Below are 21,254 nucleotides of genomic sequence, written 5' to 3' on the forward strand. Positions count from 1 at the left end.
TCCTTTCGAGTAACTCGGCCAGGTTCAGGGCCATCGTAAAGCGAACGAGTTGGTGTGATCTGGCTAGCCCTTCGTACAGTTTTTCCTCGTTTTTCCGAGACAACGTATGGGCAGACGTTTCCATGGTGACGCAAGCAGACCACAACACAAACGGCCGGTCAAATCAAAACAAACATACACATATAATTTTTTAAATTATTTTCAGACTGACTTTTAGTTGTTCACTTGTAGTATTAATTAAGTGACTAAATTTAATGCTGCATGAATGCAAATTTTTAAATATTTAAATTAAAACACAACCATCATTTCGATGTTAAACGTGTAAACGTGCAATTCAAGAAACTTTCCTGTGGCGAGAGAGTGCTGCATTTATCGATGTTGCAATTTTTCTGCAACCCGTTTCCCCCTCGATTCGGTTTTCCTTCCCCTCATGTGTTTGAGTTTGCCACCCCGGGAGTGGAATGTTTGCTATTTCCATTCAGAAAAACAGCAAACGATTGCATTTGAAGTTATTTATTCGGTTTTCTGGGTTGTATTTATACTTTCGAAGGACCCTTTCCACTACTTTTTGGACGGTGCAGTTTCTTCTTCACGGTGGCTAAATTTACGACCCAATGCTACCGGTGTGACACGGTGGTGTACAATATCGCGGGCGTACGACCAACCAACACCACTATCAGGCAGCTCGCCCGGGGGTCGCAACACCCACCATAAACATTTCGGGGAAGCATATTGCCCTCGAACCACTCCGGACCGGACAACATTCCGTATCGTTGTTGATGTGGTGTTTAGCTTACTATTTGGAATGTTTTCGAGTTCTGCTTCTATTTTTTTTCCTTGTATGTACTATCGAAATCCGTTGAAAAAAAGAAGCCACCATACTGTCGGGGAGTTGAGTGAGCTACAGTAGAGAACGCAAATAATGTTTGTCCTCAAATGATAACATGTTTTATGACAAGAAAAATCGATAAATATTGTTGAAAAATTTAGAAGATAATTGAAAAGAAAATAAAATCGTAGTTCAAAGTTTCAAAAATATTTACATAAAAAATACAAATCAAGCAGATGTCTATATTGCAACAAAAATTCTTTAAAAAAAAGTTAAAATATTTTTTAAGAGTAACACGACCATCAACTGCTCATAACTGTATCAAAACGAATGTCTCACCGCTCTGGTAGTCGTAGTTGAAAAAATACGAAAAATTGTCTAACATTACCCGACCGAGCAATGTCGGCTGATAGTAGAATCGATCCCTTTCGGTACCATAAAACCCCCTTCGCCCATTTATTTTGTTGTGTTCGCCCTCGCTTCGTGCACACCGTTGGCGGCGGTACGCGATGGTTTTTCCTATCGTTTTTCCGGTAGTTGAGAGCGAGCGCTAAAACCCAGCCCGACCCGATCGAAGGTCCTCGAGGGCTCCAGACGAGCCAGTTAGTTGGCCGGTGGAACGCGTACGAGACGCCACGCGTTTAAAGAACCGCTCCGGGGGGACGGTGCCCATCGCCCGTGTAGATGAAACGTTGCGAAATCATAAAAAAAGTGTAAACCAACGACCAGGGGAAAGAAGGTGCGAAAAGGATTGAATGTGCCCATGATTAAAGTGCAAGCTGTTTAAACGTGAATTTTGAGTGCAGGAGGATTGAGAAACACTAATACACTTGAGACCTCGGAAAGTGACGCCTTAATGACTCACAGGTTGTGAATGGGTTTGCAAACAGTTTGTAAGGCCCACCAAAAATTAAAGAAATATACAATATAAACACTTTTATTTGGCGAAAAGTTTTAGATTCATCAAGATGTGAAACAATTTCCAAGTTGTTAAAAGTCCAAAGATTGGATTGAGGTCTAAATCGTTCATATATTAAACAATGACGCAGAAATTAAAAAAAATACATGAAAATAATGAAAGATCAGAGAATGTCTCAACACTATTTAGAAAATGAGTCTTCTTTGCTCTCTTTGCTAAATTTATGAACAGTTTTAATCTACGGACTTTTCGTGCGAAAATACAGTCAAACACTTTAACTATCAAACACAAAAAACTTAGTTAAAATAAGCTGTTCTGGATATGAAATAGTTGGAGTAAAATGTGAAATAAGTAAGGACATTTTTCTTTGGTGTCGTTGGTTAAATTAAACTTGAAACCAGCCTGTATTGTTAGCTACAAATTGAACATAGACGCATCTTCTGATTCCTAAACATAGCATATCGCGCAAAACATTTATCCGTTTTTTTAAATCAACAAAGATTTAAAGTACATATGAATGTTTAACTAGAAAATGTAACGTAGACGACATGGAACCTTCTATGGGGCGGAAGGGGAACCACGGCTTACCTACGGGCCAGATACCTGACCTTAAAAAACAAGTAAATGTTTAATTAATTAATCTTTGGTGGTTTTCTAAAAACTAAAAAGAAAAAGTTCAGTTGAAGCGCAGCCGGTAGGATTCGAACCTACGCTCCCAGAGGGAATCTGATTTCGAGTCAGACGCCTTAACCACTCGGCCACGACTGCTTGATGAAAGGGCGGTGCTAAAAGCGTACCAGCTCGCTGACCATCCGCGAGAGCATAGCTATGTGTGTATGTGTGTGTGTGTGTGTATGAACACGCATAAGCGATTCAATGCTACAGCACTCGATCGGCCCATTGCTTATCAGTAGACTTTTCTTCGTGATATACTCTTGGATTACGTTGGCCTGGATTTAAATCGAGCTCGAACGCAAATTAATTTACATTCCTATCCGTTTTTGCATGACTAAAACGATTAGAGCGCGTCGGACGTGTGATGCGTGTTGATGTTTCATGCATATTTATGCTTCATTTTACTTGTGGCACGCGTGGCAAAGCTATTCGCCACGGACGGGGTGTGATCAATTTCCTACTCGTCCGACGAGCGATATTTGCGAATGAACCGTTACCAGAACCGATATCTACAACCCCACACCAGCCCTTTAGAAAGAGCACTAGTATAAGATCAATTAAAATAAATTTCAACATCGCGCTTTAATAACACCTCTCTGGTTATTAAAGTTAAATTCTCTCCACAATATAATATGTTTCCGACCAAATAACATGTGCTTACATGCTCGAAATCCTCATTCAAGGTTTCGAGATGATTAGAAACGTCCTTGTCAACTGATGACAACAAATCCTTGTACTCAGTGAATTATTGTTTTGAGTTTTATAATCGTTTATATATGTACATTATGCTTTGAAGAACGTGATCTTAAAAGACGAAGAAAATGTATTTAAAGACTTATTTTTGTGCCCAGCCGAAAAACAATTATCGACACAATCAAAAGCAATGATAGTAGAACTCTATTCGAGATGAGAAAAAAATAATATTTACTATTTTAAAAAGTGAGAAATTGAAAACGGAAGTGCTTTGCTAGGTTTGTACATTTGTTTACATGCATAAACTCGTGACTTCACGTGCTCGTAAACTTAAAAAAGAAGTATTGAGTGGTATTGTGTGATTTGGTTCAAACAAAAGTAAAATTCTATAAACAAAACCCATTTCCAGACCTTATAAGAACCCAAGATCATAGTTTTCAACCATAGAAACCTTTCGATGATATTTCAAATTATTCTTTTTAATTAAATCAATACAGGATGTTTCTTAGTGAACAACTTCGAAGGTAGAAACAACTTCGAACACTTTGGGCCTCAATTCAAACACTTGATGAACAAATGCACAAACTAGCCATGCTGAACGGTGGCGACATCCTGACCAACGTTCCGTCGGCCCTCGGTGGGAAGGACGGGCAGCAGCATCACCATCACCGGGAGGTGGTGGCCCGGTGGCGTGTGCCAATGTACGGTAAGGTGTACGAGATCGAGTTCGAGCATGGCACGGCCAGCGGTAAGCGAGTGCTGTGGATCGACAAGCAGGAGGTGTTCCGACGTGACTGGATGTTCAAGCTGGTCGGCGAGGACATGTTCAAGCTGGAGGACAAGCGGTGCATCATACGGGTGGACCCGTTGCCCGGCTTCCGCTACAGCTACTCGCTGTTCGTCGATGGGAAGTCGTACGAGCAGTTCACCGAAAGCCAGGCGAAAGCCCTCAAGACCTGGGAGACGAAGCTGGGCGACAATTACTACCGCATTGTGCTCGGTATGCGGAACTATAGTTTATATATAGAATGTATTTAAAACTCATCTTCATATTTTATTTTTATGTTTCTATGTCATTTCTACAGAAAAAAATACTCTCAACATCTACGTTAATGGGAAGCTCATTGAAGAAAATGTAAGATAACGTTAAAAAGCATTGTTTCGCACATAACTGTATCACCGTTATCCTTGCTGTACTTCCAGGGAGAGTTCGTAGATGGCGGCACCGATACAACGTTTATCGAGGACAACAACACGTTCGTACTGAGCGCTCGAACTAGCGGTAATAAACGGGAGGGCATCGTCCATCGGTTGACGGTCAACGGTGTGGAAATTCAGGATTCGAGTTTGATTGCCTAAGCGACACAACGAATGGTACATTAGGATTGGAAGGAAGGAAAACCAAAGTCGTATACTTTGCGGTTCATGTTTCGTTTCATGTTTTCAAGCTCTTAAAAGAAAGATGTTAAGTGGATAGCATTAAGTTAAACAAAGAAGAATATATATCTCCACAAACCAAGAATGCTTTCCCTTTTTTCCTAATAACTAAAGGAATGATGACAACGTTACCGCAAAAAAACTAACAGGACAGTTATTCGGATATTCCAAAACATCAGATACGACCAGGGAAACACATTTTTTATTCATTTTTTATTTGAAATAGTTTCAATGTGTTCAGCGATCTCTTTTATGTTTTCGTTCCCTCGATCACTCCTTAGTGTCAGTTATAAGTTAATCGTAATTTTTGTTATCTTCTTCTACGAACAGGAAGTAAAATAATACATTAAGAAGGGCGCGGAAAAGGGCAGTACGATAACGGTATGGGGAGAATAAAACAATTAAAAGATACACAGAGTTATGTAAAAAAAAAAAATAACATTGCTAGAAATACTAAATTGTATTGATACTGATAAGTGTTTTAAAGTAGTAATGTAGGAATGCACATTAATGACGTCATGAAGCAATCGAACGGAAATCTATTGTGGTAGACAAACAAATCAAATATTAAAAAGAAATTAAAGCAGGAATTACTCAATACGATGGGGAAAACAATGGAAAAATAAATCTGAAACAAAACAAAGCTGCCTTCCTTACAATCGCAATCAGTACAAATTGCAGTAAATGCCTATGCCTTACCCTACCGGAAAACTAACCATAAAATATTCGTCCTTCGTTTGTTTGGTTTTTACGCATGTTACCTCCGGCTCGGTCTTCATGATTTTGTTTTTAGTGACTGTTTCCTTTATGCGTCGGTCTTTTTGTTAGAAGTGAAACACTTATCCTACCTTCAACTAACATCAAAGACGGAGTTTCAGCAACAAAGAATGTCAACGGGGTGACGAAAAGATATTTCTTAAAACAATCGCAATAGGAGCACTTGCAGATAAGGTTTTACTTCCCTGTGAAAAACTTTGTCTGTTGCACAAGATACGAAAGAAAATCTCGTCACAACAAATATATAATAACACCCTACCAATGTTTTAAGTACATAAAGAGAACAATTGATCGATGAGAAGAAGTATAACAGACAGTCGAACATTGGCGTAATAGATCGGAAAACAGTAAACGTTAGAAAACAGTCACATTTTAATGCTGGCGCGGAAAAACGATGACCGACGGAATCCACCATGTGAGCAACCCGAGGCCGAACAAAAATGTCGAGGAATGTCGTGCCCATTTTTTTTTTCTTCTATATGCTTCTTTTAACCAGTACAGTTTTCTTGTTTGCAGTGCGCTCCATAAGTTGGTTTTGTTTGTTGGTTGTTGGATAATCTTCCATAGTTTCATTATAATAGTTCCTGAACTCATGTACAAAATTCTACTACGCCAGACGATTATCTCAATACGAACGGTCCACAATCACAATCGTAATAATACCATTTTTCGTTAAAGAGTTATAACGTTTTACCTACAATGTCCTCCAAATACTGCCATTCGACATAGTAAACTGACGACTGTTTGCTCAAATTGCTCAATTTCGTGCAACATTGTTTGTGATTCTTATTAATTTTTTCTATGTTTTTCTTTGCGCTTGCTTTGTGTCTGCTCTATCTCTAAAATATTTAAAATGCTCAAAACATCCCACACGCATCGATTTGTTTATCAGTTTCCCGTTCCCTTTTTGTGTTGATTTCATTTGTATTCCTTTCCGTATCTGTGTTATCTCGTTGCGTGAATAGAATCACTTTTGCTAGCTGTTAGTGCTGATCTTCGTTTGCAATTATTCTTAATATTAAATTTGTTACCTAAACCATGTTCCACCAATGTCTCTCCCTTGCACGTTTCAGTAGTCAATGCTTTTGTTTAGCTCTCTTGCTATCTCTGTTCAATAGTGATCCTATTTATATCGGCGTTTTAAGCTACACTTTGCATCTTTCCCTCTTTACTCACTCTTCGCACATTTACTTTGTTCAATCACCTCGCTTTCAGCCCGAACGATTAGCTGCGGTATGATTACCATTCTTTCTACTAATTTGTTAACGATACTGTGCAATTGTGTGTAACTTTTTGTTTCTTTATAACATGCTTCTGATTCGATTTTCTTTTAACTAGGTCATATTTTAATGTATTTGGAATTGTTTGTTCTCTAATATGGTTAGTGTTCGTAGAGGAAAATAAAAATAATAGGGTTATTCATCATTCTTGCAGTTTGAATGATAATCGACTTCTCAAACTTTTTTGTTTTGTTGTTTTCATCTATAGCTCTATTGCGCTACAGTCAGTGACAGTTTTTTAAAGGTTTAGTTGATTCTTCTAGCTTTTGAAACTCTTTTTTCTTCTTTGATCTTTTCATTTCACTTGTGATAGGTTCATGTTATATGCTTCGATTAGTGTACTTTCTAGTTTAAAGTTTTATGCCCACGATCTCATTTGAACATTGCCCGGGAAGGCAGCAACGCATTTTTTTTTGCCACGGATTTATATTTGTGTATTTTGATTTTCTACATTGCATAAGGATATAGTAGAATTTAATACGCTGCAAAAACCGATTAGCTACCGAAGTTTACTGTACTGCACTCAAAATGAGTCCGGAAGTAAGTGAATGCTAGAGAGAAAGAGAGAGTAAGAGTAAGAGGATGTAGACTTTTCTCCTCTAAGCGTCATTGTTATGGTTCCATTTAATTTCTATGTGAATCATATTGTTGCAATGTGGCCGGATCTATCTCATAACTATTAGAAGGTTTCGTTGAACCGTCGAATGCGAGAGTCGTGCCGCCGCCATCGCTTTTCTTGAAAGCCGTCCACTCTATTACATTGCTTCTGAAGGAGTACTCGAAGGCCGCAAGCGTCCAAGGGAGGACTTAAGATAATCGTAGACAGGCAGAAAACCGGAGTAAATTTGGTGTGCAGCTCCCGGCAATACACGAACGAAATGGGAGTCAAGTCACTCCCCGGTGGCAACTAAAATGTAGTGTGCCCCGTTGTTCGTACACTTGGGTCGCATAAGCTTGGGTTTTCTATTCTCTTAATCTCACTCGGGTAGATCGCGAACCATGAGATTCCGGCGGTGGCGGCGGACCTATTCATTTACGACTAGTTTAACGGAAGGCAAAACATGTGCTGCAGTAGACTCTTAGATGGTGGTGGAGGTAATTGAAGAATGCTTAGCTCATCCACAACGGAATCGTAATCGCTCGAATCGTCACCGTATAACTGCAAAAAGGAAAGAGCAACATTAAGGTGATTAATTACCAAGTTTTCACTGCGATTTGTCGCAAAGCGGACGTTCTTAAAATGACAGAGTTGGTTTAATTTTATAGCCATATAGTAAGGGAAGTTGACTGTTTGTAGTTATTGTCAAAGCAGCAAACACGGAAACGAAACGCAAAAAAATCATAACTATGTGAGAAAACATCCATAAGAAAACAAAGCCAATTCACTTCATATACGATGCAATATGACCAACAACTGAAGTGAAAAAAAATGCTACATCAAATGAATCTAAGTAGTGTTCGTAGTGCTAAGAAGTGTAATTTTTTGTTTAAAATCACTCAAATCAGAAGACAGTAAAATATATAACAATGAGAGCGAAAGAGCATACATTTTAAGTAAAAATTGTGTGATCAGTGCGCAGGATATGCAACATCAATCATTTTTCAATTAAAAGATTTTCAAATTGTCAAGTAAAACTTTTTTTTCATTTTCAATTAACTGTGGCCAAAATAAACTCATTTAACATGCAGCAATCGGCAAACATAAATATTTCAAAGGTGCCATTATTGCTAAAGGCATTGTAAGAGCAAATAACAGCAAAACAGATTAAGGGAAAATTTGCATTCAAATCCGTGTAGAAGCATTACATTTATCTTAAATATTTAATAAAATATGTTCTTTAAACCTAAACTAAAGCTTGGGTCCCTCACTTCTACAAATGTTTCTGTTAAATCATGTTTGGAATCACCTAATAGTCTGGATATTACTTTTAAACTACTTCAGTCAAATTTTATTGCAAGAGAACAGGGCGGTTCTTTTTTCTCAAAATATATACAAACATGGTGAAAAATTTAACGTTTTTATTTATACATGATTCGGGGGCTTGGAGGTCCTGGGTATGATTGCTGTTCGGTTTATAGCATGACTATACGGTTGGTGGCATACGATACTGGGCAAAACTGAGCGAAGCGCGAGCTCTGCGAATAAAACACTTACATTGGGTTTGAGTATCTTTTTATATTCTATTCGGCTCTCTCTATAGATTCAATGTCCAAATCCCGATCACACTAGCGAGTTATGTTTCATATAACCATTGAGAGAAGATAAACGTAACAGATAATAATATGTAGCATTATTATTCTACCACAATGCGCTCCGAATTCAAAAGAGATGCACGACGTGATATAGAAGTACTTATGAATCAAATGAACGAGAAGCTAATAAAATTATACCACGTATCTAGCAAACAGCAGGTGAGTAATAGAGTCAGTTAGATAGTGATAGCACACTTGAAAGCATATATTGATTTATATCCTTCAAACTTATGTAATTCAACTGGCATTAGCATAAAAAAGTAAGTTTCAGTATCGTTGGAATATTTATTACTTACTTTTGGTATTGTTTCTCATGATTTGCTCTACTCCTTCTATCATAATCATTCCTCGTTATGTACATTATTCCTAATTCATTTCTTTGTTTGTCAAAGTAATTGTTCATTTTAACATCGTACACGCTTGTAAATATTTTATACAGCATATTCACTTTGCTGCAATTTGCTTATTTTTATAAGTTTAGTTGTTAAAGATTGAATGAAAAATATGCCAATGTGCAATGATTTTCAATATTCACAAAAATAAAATCAAATTATTTCACAGTAAATAATTTTATATTACATGCATGTACGACGCACAAATTTCCAATTATCTTTCAATTTTCTTAACAACCAAGAAAGTGTTCAAGTTCTTAAAAAGCGTTGCAGTTACATGTATAAACTATGGCATTTCCACGGCTCGACAGATTCCGTACTGTGCTACCGTTTCATGCAGTATTTCTGACTGTCTCTGCACTCAACTCAACGGGTATTTAAGTTGGTGGTAGTAGTAGTTGTAGTAGTGGTGGTTGTGGTGGTAGTGATGTTGGTTGTCGGCGATTTTAGTGACGATGACAAAGGATGATGATACAACACCGTATGGGAAAAGGACGAGTATAAAAAAGTACAAAAAATAAAAGACACCACAAATCTATAGTGATACAGGCCAATCCAACATGTTCAAATGTGTTGTAGATGTTAATGAATAACTAGTAAGAATGGAGAAACGAGCATAAATGACAAAATGAAACACTGGCCATTGATTGTTCGTTAAATAACCATAGGGTGGCCGTAGCAAAATATGATTGAAATGTAACAATGGATAACAATATTATACATTAACCTTGAAAAATTATCATTAAGAGGTAATAAAGTTTTGCACCTCACTTTAACTTAAACAACTGATTTGAAGCTTAAGAAATCTGAAAGTCTAGCTATTGATATGTGTAATGTGTGTATGTTAATGAATGATATACACTGTGCAGAATGATATTGGGACGATTGGATTTCGGTGAACTGTTTACATACCTGCATATTATACGGATGCAACTCACAAGATGCGTGATGTCAAACGCAGTCTTCCAACGACATCAGCAGTGGGTTCACATACTCGAATCCTTCGAACTCGGACTGGTCTATCTTGTCAATGACTCGGCTAAAAAGAAAAAAGTAACATATGATGAATGCAATACGCATAGCGAAGGAAATAAATGGAAATAAAAAGTTCATTGAATTTGCGACGCAACTAGGATACGCTCCGGGATCCTCCATCCTGCGGGTACCGGCTGTTTCTTATCCCATTTCGTGTGCTTGCTTTGAACGTTGGCAATGCTTGCAAACAGTTGTACTTACTCATCGTCCGGCGTAAGGTGAACCGGTTCGTCGGTGAACTCCGGTGGGAAGTTGGCCAGATCGCGATCGGAGTCAAGCCGTGGCCGGAACGGTGGCGTGATTTGCTTTTGCTCAAGCTAACCCCGTCAAGATGGACACACAATGAGAAAAAAATGGAGTAGTGTAGGTAGCAAACACGAGCAAAAAAGAAATAAGGAGAAGAACAAAAGTGTAAACAGAATTAAAGTTGGCATTCAAGACAAAATGCTATAAGGAAACGAAAAATATAAATTATAAATAAAACAAGACAAAGAACTGTTGAAAACCAGAAGTTTGTCGTAAACTAATGAATAAGATACCAAAATTAACAACAAAATTAAGAATGTAGTGATATTCACAGACTTGGGTGGATATGGAAAACCACGTACGCCTCTTGCTTCCGAACAATGGATTGATGGACAGAGAAGGGACATTTGATCATGCAATTAATCAAATTTTTAAATAGTACATCAATAAGAATTAATTAATTGTTGTTATACATGTGTGTAAAAGCAACATCAAGACAGAACACAAAAAAGCACTGATAAAACATAAATAGTCGATAAAAAACTTTAATTTTAAATTGCAAAGCAACAAAAACATTTGACATGCAATGGAGCAACGTTTTCTGAGGATCATAGGGTTTGCTGAAATCCAAAGTTTGTAGCGGAAATACAATTTTGCAGTCCTCAGTCTCCTCCTTGATGAGCCATCTCACCATCACTTGGCGAGGTGACGAATTCAGTGTGCTCCAACATTCGAAGAAGGCAATCAGGAACCAAACTCGGCAAGTCATTGGCAGGAGCAACAGAACAAATTGCAAAGAAAAAGAGACAGAAACTAACCTACAAACAATCATTGCAAGTGGCTTGAGGAGGTAAAGCGTACATTGCTAGCAAGTTGTGCAAGATTATAAAAGTTTGGGCAAACGAACGAACTAAATAAGAATCGCGAAGAATACATAAAAGTATTAACTACCCTCGCAAACTACCAGAACCAACAAGCGAACTATAAACTGAATAAGTACTAGAAACAACACGGCGGAAGACTGGAAACTATTCGAAAGAAAATTAAGCGAAAAGGCAATGTATAATTCAGCGAAGAAAGCAACGAATCAGTAGAGAAAACTCGCCTCCGTTCTCGCAAACCTTTGAACGCAAGATTATCTTTCGCTCAGCATAATATTTGACTTTTCGCGAATTTTTTTGATGATAGAACGAGCCGCCAGAAAGGCACTTTGAAGAAGTTCGTTTCAGGCAGGTCTTAGGGCAGCTTTTGTTTTTGAATAGATTTTTCTTGCCCTATCGGCCCGACGCAACCGCACGCAGGAGGATCCGGGTAATGCGTTGTCCTTGGTTTCGATGGGCTTTCGCGTTCAAACCCCGAAAAACGGGGCCATACACAGACACACTTACGGATCGTCCGGTGTCAGCTCGGCCGGTTCGCGCGTAAACTGCGGATCGAAGTGACAGGTGATGTCCTGATCGCATCCATCGAACGCCGGGATGTACGGCGGGGCGACTTCCTTTTGGGCAAGCTGTGAGTCCCCATGGTCACGTTCAATGTGCGTTGGTTCCGGTTCACGAAGGTGTTGCATATTGTATTGTTTTATTTGTGCCCAAGAGATGGATTGAACACAGGTAAGCGTACAAACGGATAGATAAACTATATTGTTAGCTCAGGGGAAGGAGATGAGACTAACATTGAACCACAACGAGTGTTATTGAGATTATATGTAGGTTTATGTAATCAAAACTCGTGTTGTAAGAAGGCAGTTTAGTTTCAGCTTTCTTGTGCCATTCCGTCTTGATGGAAATTTAGCATGTTATTCAGTGTCGTATGAATATGTTTTAAACCAGAATGCTACTTTATGTACAAGATCTATTATATTTAAAACAATCGTTTCTTATGTGTTTAATTGCATCGGCAACTTATAAATGTATGCATCAAAGAGGATGTCGGCACTTTTGCATAAAACAAAGGAATGTGTAGTTCAATAAACAGTGCAGGGTTTTAAAATTATTTTGCAAAGCTTGAGGTGAAATGGAGAATGAATGAACAGGAATGAGAACTGAAAAAGTCTAACATAAACACATTTTCAACTCTGAAAAAAGCACAAGCTTCAGATGCGAATATTTCTCGAAATGATAAAGGGACTATACGTGATAATCGGAGCAATCGTTCATTTCTTAAACATCAAAAGCCAATCAATTAATCTCTGATCAATTGAATTACAGTAAGAATTCTCCTCCGCCAGCAAAACGTTCTCCAGCTTAGGATGACCTAAACGGTAGATGCAGATTTTTTTATATACGAGAAAGTACTAGGAACTCCAACGATCAGTTCACACAGGCCATGTGTACTCAACTATGATTAGTTTTTCCACAGAAGACCTGGGTAATATTCCCCCGGTATCCGTGCGGTACATCCCAATCCAATTAACTTCTCGCCCGAATACCACACCGAGATGGGCGGTTGCGGTTTGAATCGACTCGGGGAAATTGTGAGACTGAGCATCAGGGAAAGGTTCCTCCACATCAGGAGTTTAATGTTGATATATATACACGAAAAAATCACATAAATAGTTAGCCATAATCCAATTAGATCAACATTACCCTCCTACGTTTATGGTAAGCTTTCGGTTGAGGTCAGATTTTTTTTTGCCTGTTCCATTCTTAGTTCCTACTGGAGTTTTGGATGAGCAGGAAAGTGTGCAAAACTGGCCCCAAATGGTGGCCTACCAAAGATCGACCGACGGCCGGGTTTTGTGGGCGGTAGGCCTTTCGATCCCCGGGGTAGCAGATTGCCCGGAGTGCACGCGAGGATATAACGAAATTATTAACGTGCTCGGCACCGTAAGCGACCTCGCTGGTTCGGTTTATGTGTGTGTCTGTGTGTGTGGTGTGGTTCGTTTAATAATGCCACCTCCATTACCGACAACAATCAAACTAATGGCGAGCACTTTGGCGGATTTACGCTTCACAGCCACCGCCGCTACGAGTGCTTAAACACAAGGCAGTGCCACTTGTATAAGGAGGCAGTAGGGAAGCGACCTTTCCTGCCGAGGAGTTCATCTGCATGGAGATTTTTTTTTTTCAACAAAAATATGTGAAATTAATTGTGCTTCAAAAGAAAATTATATTTCCTTCGGGAAAGAAATACGACGAACTTGGATGTGGCAAACTCAAAACAGGTTTTAGATCAGTTTTGTCGGGTTTTTGTGAATTAATAGCTTACTCGGAGTTTCCCGTTTTAGTCGTAAAATAGAAAAAAAGAGCAATAAAAGCTCTAAGAGTTGATCAAACCAGCCGACCAATTTGATCGACCCAAAACATCCTAAAACAACACGAAATGTTCAAAAATTGTAATTGACAACATATCATTTGTCAATTGACACCTTTCACGCAAGAATGAAAAGGATATCCTTGCCAAAACCAACATCACTTGGCTGGTCGAATTTCGAGCATCAACAACAATTCGCTACCTAGTTTGGTTTGAATACCTTTTAATGTTTATTGATTGGAAAATATTTCTCCCATGTATCCAAATTCGACGACCAAAGAATGGCAGTACGAGGGATAAAATGCAACCAATACTTGACATGTGATATGCACCGGACATCCAATTAAAATTAACAGCATACCCGGTGAGAAACCTAAAAACACATAAAACCACACGGTAACACTACCATCCAAATGGTAAATCGCAATTTTGCCTAGTTCCGCCAACCGCAGCCTACCGGCGAATGTTGGTTTAGAGAAGTTAATGAACGAAAATAGTCCAGAATTCCTACAAATTATAGCACATTTCGTTATAGCTTACAAACAACTGTAAAGTGTTGAAAGTACAGTTTCATTAACCACTATCATGCACGCAGTTGCCGTACCGATTTGATTACCGATATTACATTTGTAATTCCGCGAATGTTACCAACGGCGATATGGCTATGAGAGAACAATGCACAAACGAAAACACGCCAGAAATTGACTGTTTAATGGCAGACAATTTTGTTTCAATCAAAATTTCATTTTGTCTGTTTACTTCGCCTTCATTCTGAACGGCGTTCATTGGCGAATGATTGAAGGGCCAGAAAAACATAAAATACAACAAAAGAATTGAAAAAATACAACAATAAACCAGAGGATGTCGAAGATTATAATTCGGTGATGTTGATGGGAATCTGGAGAGGAACATTAAGGCGAAACATGGAAATTGACGACGAAAGATGGAATGGGCCAAACTGAACGATTGATTGTTACTACTGTCTCTGTCAATCCAATTGTTGGGAAGTATGCGATTGTGTTTGGGTTGTGTTTGATTTTCTTCCTTCCCATTAAAGTATGAATTTCCATGGAAAAGATCGGGCTCTTCCAAGGAAAGTTTCAATTTAAGAATAAAAGCATGATAAAATATTTTGAGATATTTCTTCCTAGAAACAAACGATACGCTGTTGACGCTGGGCATGAATTTACGTACCATCTCCCAGTCGATGCTCTTGAAGAACGAATGATTAACGATATCCATGAAGGCGGAATCGCGATTGCAGCCCAAACGGTCAGCCGGATTCTTGTTGAGGAAACCTTTCAGCACGGAAGCGGCCTTCACGCTCAGTGAGCGTGGAATACGAATCGTCTTTTCGAGGATCACCTGGAACAGATAGTCCTCGGTGTTCTGGAGGATAAAGAGAAGAAATATATAAAGCATTATATAACCATTTTGAACACGTGTCTATCGAACAGCTCGATTGTCCCGCGATAACGAACCTGATCCGGGTTCTCGGAAGCGCCAGCAATATCGAACGGACTACGTCCAGCCAACATCTCGTACAGAAGCACACCAAGCGCCCACCAATCGACGGAGAACCCTGACCGATAAAATAAAAGAGACATTCGCTTCAGTATGATGCAAGACCCTCGATTGGCACCGGCTTAATCCTACCGTAGTCCTCCCCCCTCAGTATCTCCGGTGCGATGTAGTTTGGCGTGCCGCAGAACGTGGACGTGGTGTCACCAGGTCTGATGCCTTCCTTGCACATGCCGTAATCGGTAAGCTTTATGTGGCCCTCGTGATCGAGCAGCACGTTGTCCAGCTTCAGATCGCGATAGATGATGCCCTTCTCGTGCAGGAAGTTCAGCGCGAGACTGATCTCCGCCGCGTAGAACCGGGCGTGCTCTTCGGGCAGGCGGCGCTGCCGTTGCATGTGGAACATCAGATCACCGCCACGGACGAACTCAATCACGAAGAACAGTCTGGCGGTTATGCAAAAACAAAATGATAAGAGACGGTATCGAATCGAATCGATCGAGTGCTTACCGCGAAGGTGTCTGGAAGCACGAGTGCAACCCCACCAGGAACGGATGGTTCGAGGCTGTTTCGAAGACATGCTTTTCCGTCTGCACCCAATCGATGTCCTCGTCATCGGTGACGAGCGCCTTCTTGATCACCTTCATCGCGTAAATGCGCCGCGTTTTCTTCAGCTCCACCATCAGGACCTTTGCGTAGCTGCCTCGGCCGATAACTCTGCGAATAGAAGAAGAAGGTAAACCCGTCAGGAAAACCGTGCATAATCTTCTACCGTTTAGACGTTTTCTACTTACCGGATCAATTCGAAATCGTTCAACGAGTACTGCCGCTGGGAGACCGGTTCCAGCGGATCCTCGACGTTTTCGTTCACCTCGACCGGAACCTGATCGCTGCCATCGCCTGGATGCAGCTCGGACGGATAGTCCAACGGAGCCTGCATGACATCACCGGTGCTGGACTCATCGTTTGGATCATGATGCTGGAAATGGAAAATGAATGTTTCATTCGGATGGACGATGTTTATGTTTTTTTTATTTTAGTTGGAAGAACGACTTTAACAGAATTTCCCGATAGTCAACCATTAGTAAGTCAGTCTCTCGATAGCAACAGTCATCACCCCAGAGGCAGATTGTAACACGAACGGTAAGGTGAGTTTAATTTAATTTTCAACCTGACTATCGAAGCAATCATCGCTTTCTTCTCTTCCTCTACGAAATATTTGCTCTACTCCTTTCTCTTCATTAGAACATTCATATGCTTATCCATGCCAGCAATGAATTTCGAAGAATGAAAAAATAACCATAGCTTGGTTCGAAGTACAGAAACTTCTTTTTTCCATTTTGACCTCCCATCGGGAAATGAGAGAAAAATTCTGGTATTAAATTTATTTATTTTTTCTGCTCTCGTATCCCTCCCTGGTGGAACATTTTCGCTGTGCATTCGTGCTGGTCGGCACAATTGGTTCCGTTTTTTTAAATTTTTGCTTGCCCTTCCCCGGAATACTTACATCACGCTCCTTGAAGACCGGTTCGACATGCTCGTTGCTGCACGGTTTATTGCCAAGCTTGTGGCACTTTTTGTGTACCAGCAGCTTGCACTGGATGCACTTGAATCCCTGCCGGCCCAGACCCCAGATGCGGTCGTGGCAGAAGGCGCAGAAGGCTTTCTGTGGGTTGGAAAGGATAGAGAAAATGGGGAGAATGAAAGTAAAAAATTGAAGCAGGAATTTACAGGTGAAAAGGTTGAAGGATAATCTCGTTCAGGGAGGGTTGGGGTGAACCCATATACGATTACGTAAGCTCTAGTCGTGGGGATAAAAATTAAATTTGACGGCTTTAAATTAACGGACTAATGAGGTTTCCCGTGGCCGTCGGAGCTACGTGGAATTCCAGAGCAAAAAAAAGGGAGATAGAGAGAAAGAGAGAAACATACACCCACACCAACCGATGGTATGGAAATCTGGATTTCTTTTCTTTTTTTGCTCGTTAAATTTTCCGAGTGCAGCACATACACATCAAGCGATTGGATTAAATAAAGAAAATTCAATAGACTGGAACGATCTTCCCCTCTCTCTCTATCTCTCTCTCTCTTTCTTTCTATCTCGCTATCTTTCGCTCGTTTTCCGGCATTTGACGTTTGATATCCTCCGGAGGAAACATCAACCCTAGTCGAGCCGCTGGGAAGAGTGTTTAGTGTTTAGTGAAGCTAGTTGCAACACCTGTGGATTACTTACTCGATTGAATCGCTTCGCTTGGAAGATGTGTCCATTTATCCGGTACAGCTTGCGCCATCTTCTAGCTCCCCTTCGATAGATGCTTCCTACGGAACGTGAAAAAAATCGTAGAAAAAAGAGAAAATCCAAAATTACTATGGGCCATTCTTGAAGTTTTAACAAAATATTATTGCGTTATTATCGATTAACATGATTTCAAAAGTATAGTGAATTTGGTTTCGATTATTTTTCTGAGGCACACTCATATATTTTTCAGATTAGTTAAAAGGTATAATAATATCGAATATTTTTCTCTGATATACCATTCACCTTCTAAATATTAATGCAAGAAATGCTGTTTATGTTCACATTCATGCTAAATAATGTTAGGCAAAAATTTTATGAAAGTTTTAAAAAGGCATCAAATTGAAATGTATAAAAAACAAGTTCATGTCTTAATGACAAACATGTAAGTACACGTGACAAACATTTTTGTATGCTCATCTTTAACATAATCACCAACAGCTGTAATATAACGCCGACCACAACAAAGAAATACTATTTCTAAAATGTCCTGTTACCAAACCGTACATGGGATGTGTACAAAGTTCAAGTAGCTTGAAAAGCGGATCGGACTCTCATAACTCGAACCACAAGCGAGTGGACCACGACACCGGGCGGGCAATACTAAACGGTACGTGTGTCCTGCGATGCGATGAATGCGGTACGTGAAAATACACGACAGAAACGCAATTCGTCCTTTCGCCACAATCAGTGTAACTGTTTGCGCCACCGGGATGGATGGAAGGTGTCTCGGTGCGGTATCGGACCATTCTTGTTACAGCATCGCAGTTCACAAGGTATGTTCTGGCCGCCTCAACGAAGAACGCCGGTGCTACGGGTGCTTCTGGGCTGCCGGAAAATCTTCGTACGAGGCAAACCCCTTGCGCCATACGTAATAAGACCAACCTTGGGTGAACGGCGCGTAAGTGAATGTTAATATTTGCTTTTTGAGTAGGTTTAATGCAGAACTGCATCCACCGTACCACTGGCGGCGTACAATGTAATAGAATTGGATTCCGTGACGTGCTTGGGTCTTACCGTCCACCGGGTAAACCGCAGAGATGCAAACGAAACCACGAAAAAAAAAGAAAAGAGTTTACGGTACATTTTATTTACGTAGCAACACGTTTATTTTCATTCAACCGACCGTAATATTCACGTTGCGATGTTGTATGAAAACCATGTGACAAAGTCATGGTTCAGTTTGCAACATCATAATTTCCAGCAAATATAAAAACATACAAATCAAAACAATAGAAAACTAGGTTTGCATACCAAGCATTCTCTTTATTTTGACAATTCAAAAATAAACCAAAAATGTTTCCATAACCAAATATGAGTGAATTCTCAGTTGCGAATACCTTAGCCATGTTCGAAACAAGGACAAGAGAAATTTTGATAAATAAAAAAAAGCATTGTTTGATGTTCAAACTATCAATGGATAAAACAAATATGTTTCAATAGTTGGCAATTATTGTTTCGCCATGGTAAAACAATATTAAAATGTAACCTTTTCCATGAAAGACGTTACAACAGTGTTAAGTAAGTGAGCAAAAAACAGTAAGTTTGTAAGTAGATTCAACTTACAACCCTTAAAACGAAAACCGTGTCCTTCAGCATGGCTAAAAGCTTTGCCGTCCCGATCCATTCCGTGTCGGTTTCCGATGGGAAGTCCGAGTAGTACGCGACCGTCTGGTTAGCGAATGGTTTAGCAATCAGTGGAGATATCATTCGCACGATCTGCCTGCAGACCGTCCTTAGGTGGAAAATCCAATAAATACCAACCCGACCAGTCCGTACTCGTTAGCTCAAAAAGGTCTGCGAAAGAAACGGAACGCGCAGTCTCCGCGGCCCGGCTGAGGGCCTCCGGCCATAGTAATAGGCTTACACCATCACAACATCAACAAGCTAGTCACAGTCCCGATTAAAGCTTTCATGCAGCGGTTGGAAAAGCGAGGCGGAAAAAACTACCCAGCGACGGCGTGTGAATGATTTTCCTCCGCATCGCCCCGGGGCGGTGGTCTATAAACCCATTTCTTCTCATCAATCCATCCACCTCTAGTACACACTTGGTCGGATGGTTCTCGCCGGGAGGATAATTGGATTAAGTCAATTAAACGGTTAGCTCCTCCTCCCTGACGCAATGCAACAGTGCAGATACATTCATGGTGTGCACAGGAAGGTGTAAAAACGGTCCATTTAAAAAAAGGAAAAATTTTGAGATGGAATAATGCGTGTATGCTCTGAAAAATATTTTCAAACAGTGGTATATAAATTGGTATTGTTCGTATTGCAAACATTTTACGCATTTCGTTTAATTCCAATGAAAATTTACTTCCACCTGAGTTGCTCGTCAATCGGGATTGACCTTTATTCCGATAAGCACACAGTTTAAACGATCAATTTTATAAATAATTCGTTTACGTTGATCGTTATCGTTCAACGTTAATCACCCTCCGTTGCGCCTTCCCCAAAGAGAAACATTATCAACTTCAGCGAAATACATTACCCAAAAGTGTTTGAGAGAAACCTATCAGACAAAGACAAAAGGACATCAGGCAAAACCCAAGCTTGGGTTGATGAGCTCTTCCAATAGTGGGACAACTCCCTGGTGAATTAAAATTCGTTAGCCACAATCAAAAAGTACATTCCAAGCGGATATATTTTATATTTTACATTCCACTTCGTCGTTTCATTCCCATTTCACGCTCGCTTTAAACTACTCCTTAGACACTTGACCCAACTCTCTCGTTGGATAAATGAATTTTGACTATCACCATTCCACCCAGAATCAACATGAGAATCGGGAGTTTAACTGCAAAAATTAATATTCCATTACTGTTTTCCATTTGGAATGGAACCCGCTCACCCTCACGGCATGTCCTCCGACGGCTTGAGCACTCTCCAAACTCGTTCGTCCGGACTTCCGACGCCATGTCCGCGATAAAAGTTACGCGAAACTGCACTCAAACCACGGGGAGCTTTTACTGTGTTGCATGACCAACGGCTCCCGACGATGGTTTTTGCAGGAAATATGAACCCTATTCAAATAGGAAAGTCCCTCCCGGTCTGTCTTTCTCTACGCCACTCGTCGATCGCTGTTTCGCGGAAAATTATCCGATAAACCTTTCTATAATCACTAAGGCTCCAAGGTAACCACTGAGGAGGTCCTCGAAAATCCCACCGAACGGTAATCACCAGCTTCAGCAACAAAAGGGTTTCGAGTTTCTTGTGCACTTGATGACCAGGCTGAGAGAGTGGGAAAAGAAGAAAAGAACGCGGTCCACCAATAGTCAAACCGCATACCGAAGTATGCAGCTTATCGTCCTCAACTGCCACCGGTTTGCTCATTAAATGCATTACGTAGCGCCCGCCCGTGTTTGGCGTATGGCTTTTGTGGATGACTTTTAAAGCCGTTGCCTTTCGCCTGACATCAGCTGTGGAGCCCTCTGGAACACGACACGACAACGGAAGTTTGGTCGCATGGACCGCAACATTAGGGTGCTCTTTCCGGAACGTTCCTTCCGCCCCAGCTGTACACATCCGACCGATATTTTAATAACTTATACCATGATTTCGCGTAGGTCGCCCTCTCTAAGCCGTAGAGGTTCGTTCGGCAGTATCTTCAGGAAAGAAGCGCTAAATAGATAGAGAGGTCCCCGTCGCT

General features: G+C 40.3%; 2 protein-coding genes and 1 non-coding gene across 3 annotated transcripts in view; 1 reads left to right on the forward strand and 2 right to left on the reverse strand.

The window, feature by feature from the left end:
• Positions 1–2,434: 2,434 nt before the first annotated feature.
• Positions 2,435–2,516, reverse strand: Trnas-cga (transfer RNA serine (anticodon CGA)). Its single transcript has one exon. It is a non-coding gene; the product is annotated as a tRNA-Ser (tRNA).
• A 1,176-nt stretch (positions 2,517–3,692) lies between these two features.
• LOC131285431 (fas apoptotic inhibitory molecule 1) lies at positions 3,693–4,475 on the forward strand. Its single transcript, XM_058314287.1, has 3 exons — positions 3,693–4,116; positions 4,202–4,251; positions 4,320–4,475. The coding sequence occupies exons 1-3, from the start codon at positions 3,693–3,695 to the stop codon at positions 4,473–4,475; spliced, it is 630 nt and encodes a 209-aa protein (XP_058170270.1).
• A 1,787-nt stretch (positions 4,476–6,262) lies between these two features.
• The window catches only part of LOC131287298 (atypical protein kinase C), a 106,147-nt gene continuing 91,155 nt past the window's right edge, over positions 6,263–21,254 (reverse strand). Inside the window, exons 4-14 of the mRNA XM_058316333.1 lie at positions 17,546–17,631; positions 16,820–16,978; positions 16,107–16,291; positions 15,823–16,029; positions 15,448–15,758; positions 15,273–15,373; positions 14,986–15,180; positions 11,925–12,046; positions 10,492–10,607; positions 10,168–10,294; positions 6,263–7,769 (exon numbers count right to left, since the gene is read on the reverse strand). Of these exons, the coding sequence (XP_058172316.1) occupies positions 10,275–10,294; positions 10,492–10,607; positions 11,925–12,046; positions 14,986–15,180; positions 15,273–15,373; positions 15,448–15,758; positions 15,823–16,029; positions 16,107–16,291; positions 16,820–16,978; positions 17,546–17,631 (1,502 nt within the window). The 3' untranslated portion in view covers positions 6,263–7,769; positions 10,168–10,274. The remainder of the gene's footprint in view (positions 7,770–10,167; positions 10,295–10,491; positions 10,608–11,924; positions 12,047–14,985; positions 15,181–15,272; positions 15,374–15,447; positions 15,759–15,822; positions 16,030–16,106; positions 16,292–16,819; positions 16,979–17,545; positions 17,632–21,254) is intronic.

This window comes from Anopheles ziemanni, chromosome 3, assembly GCF_943734765.1.
Source record: "Anopheles ziemanni chromosome 3, idAnoZiCoDA_A2_x.2, whole genome shotgun sequence".
NCBI classification, from domain to species: Eukaryota; Metazoa; Arthropoda; class Insecta; order Diptera; family Culicidae; genus Anopheles; species Anopheles ziemanni.

Coding starts and splice junctions, on each gene's coding strand:
- LOC131285431 (XM_058314287.1), top strand. CDS start 3,693: ATGCACAAACTAGCCATGCTGAACGGTGGCGACATCCTGACCAACGTT. Junction 4,117..4,201: donor TTACTACCGCATTGTGCTCG/GTATGCGGAACT, acceptor TCATTTCTACAG/AAAAAAATACTCTCAACATC. Junction 4,252..4,319: donor GGAAGCTCATTGAAGAAAAT/GTAAGATAACGT, acceptor CTGTACTTCCAG/GGAGAGTTCGTAGATGGCGG.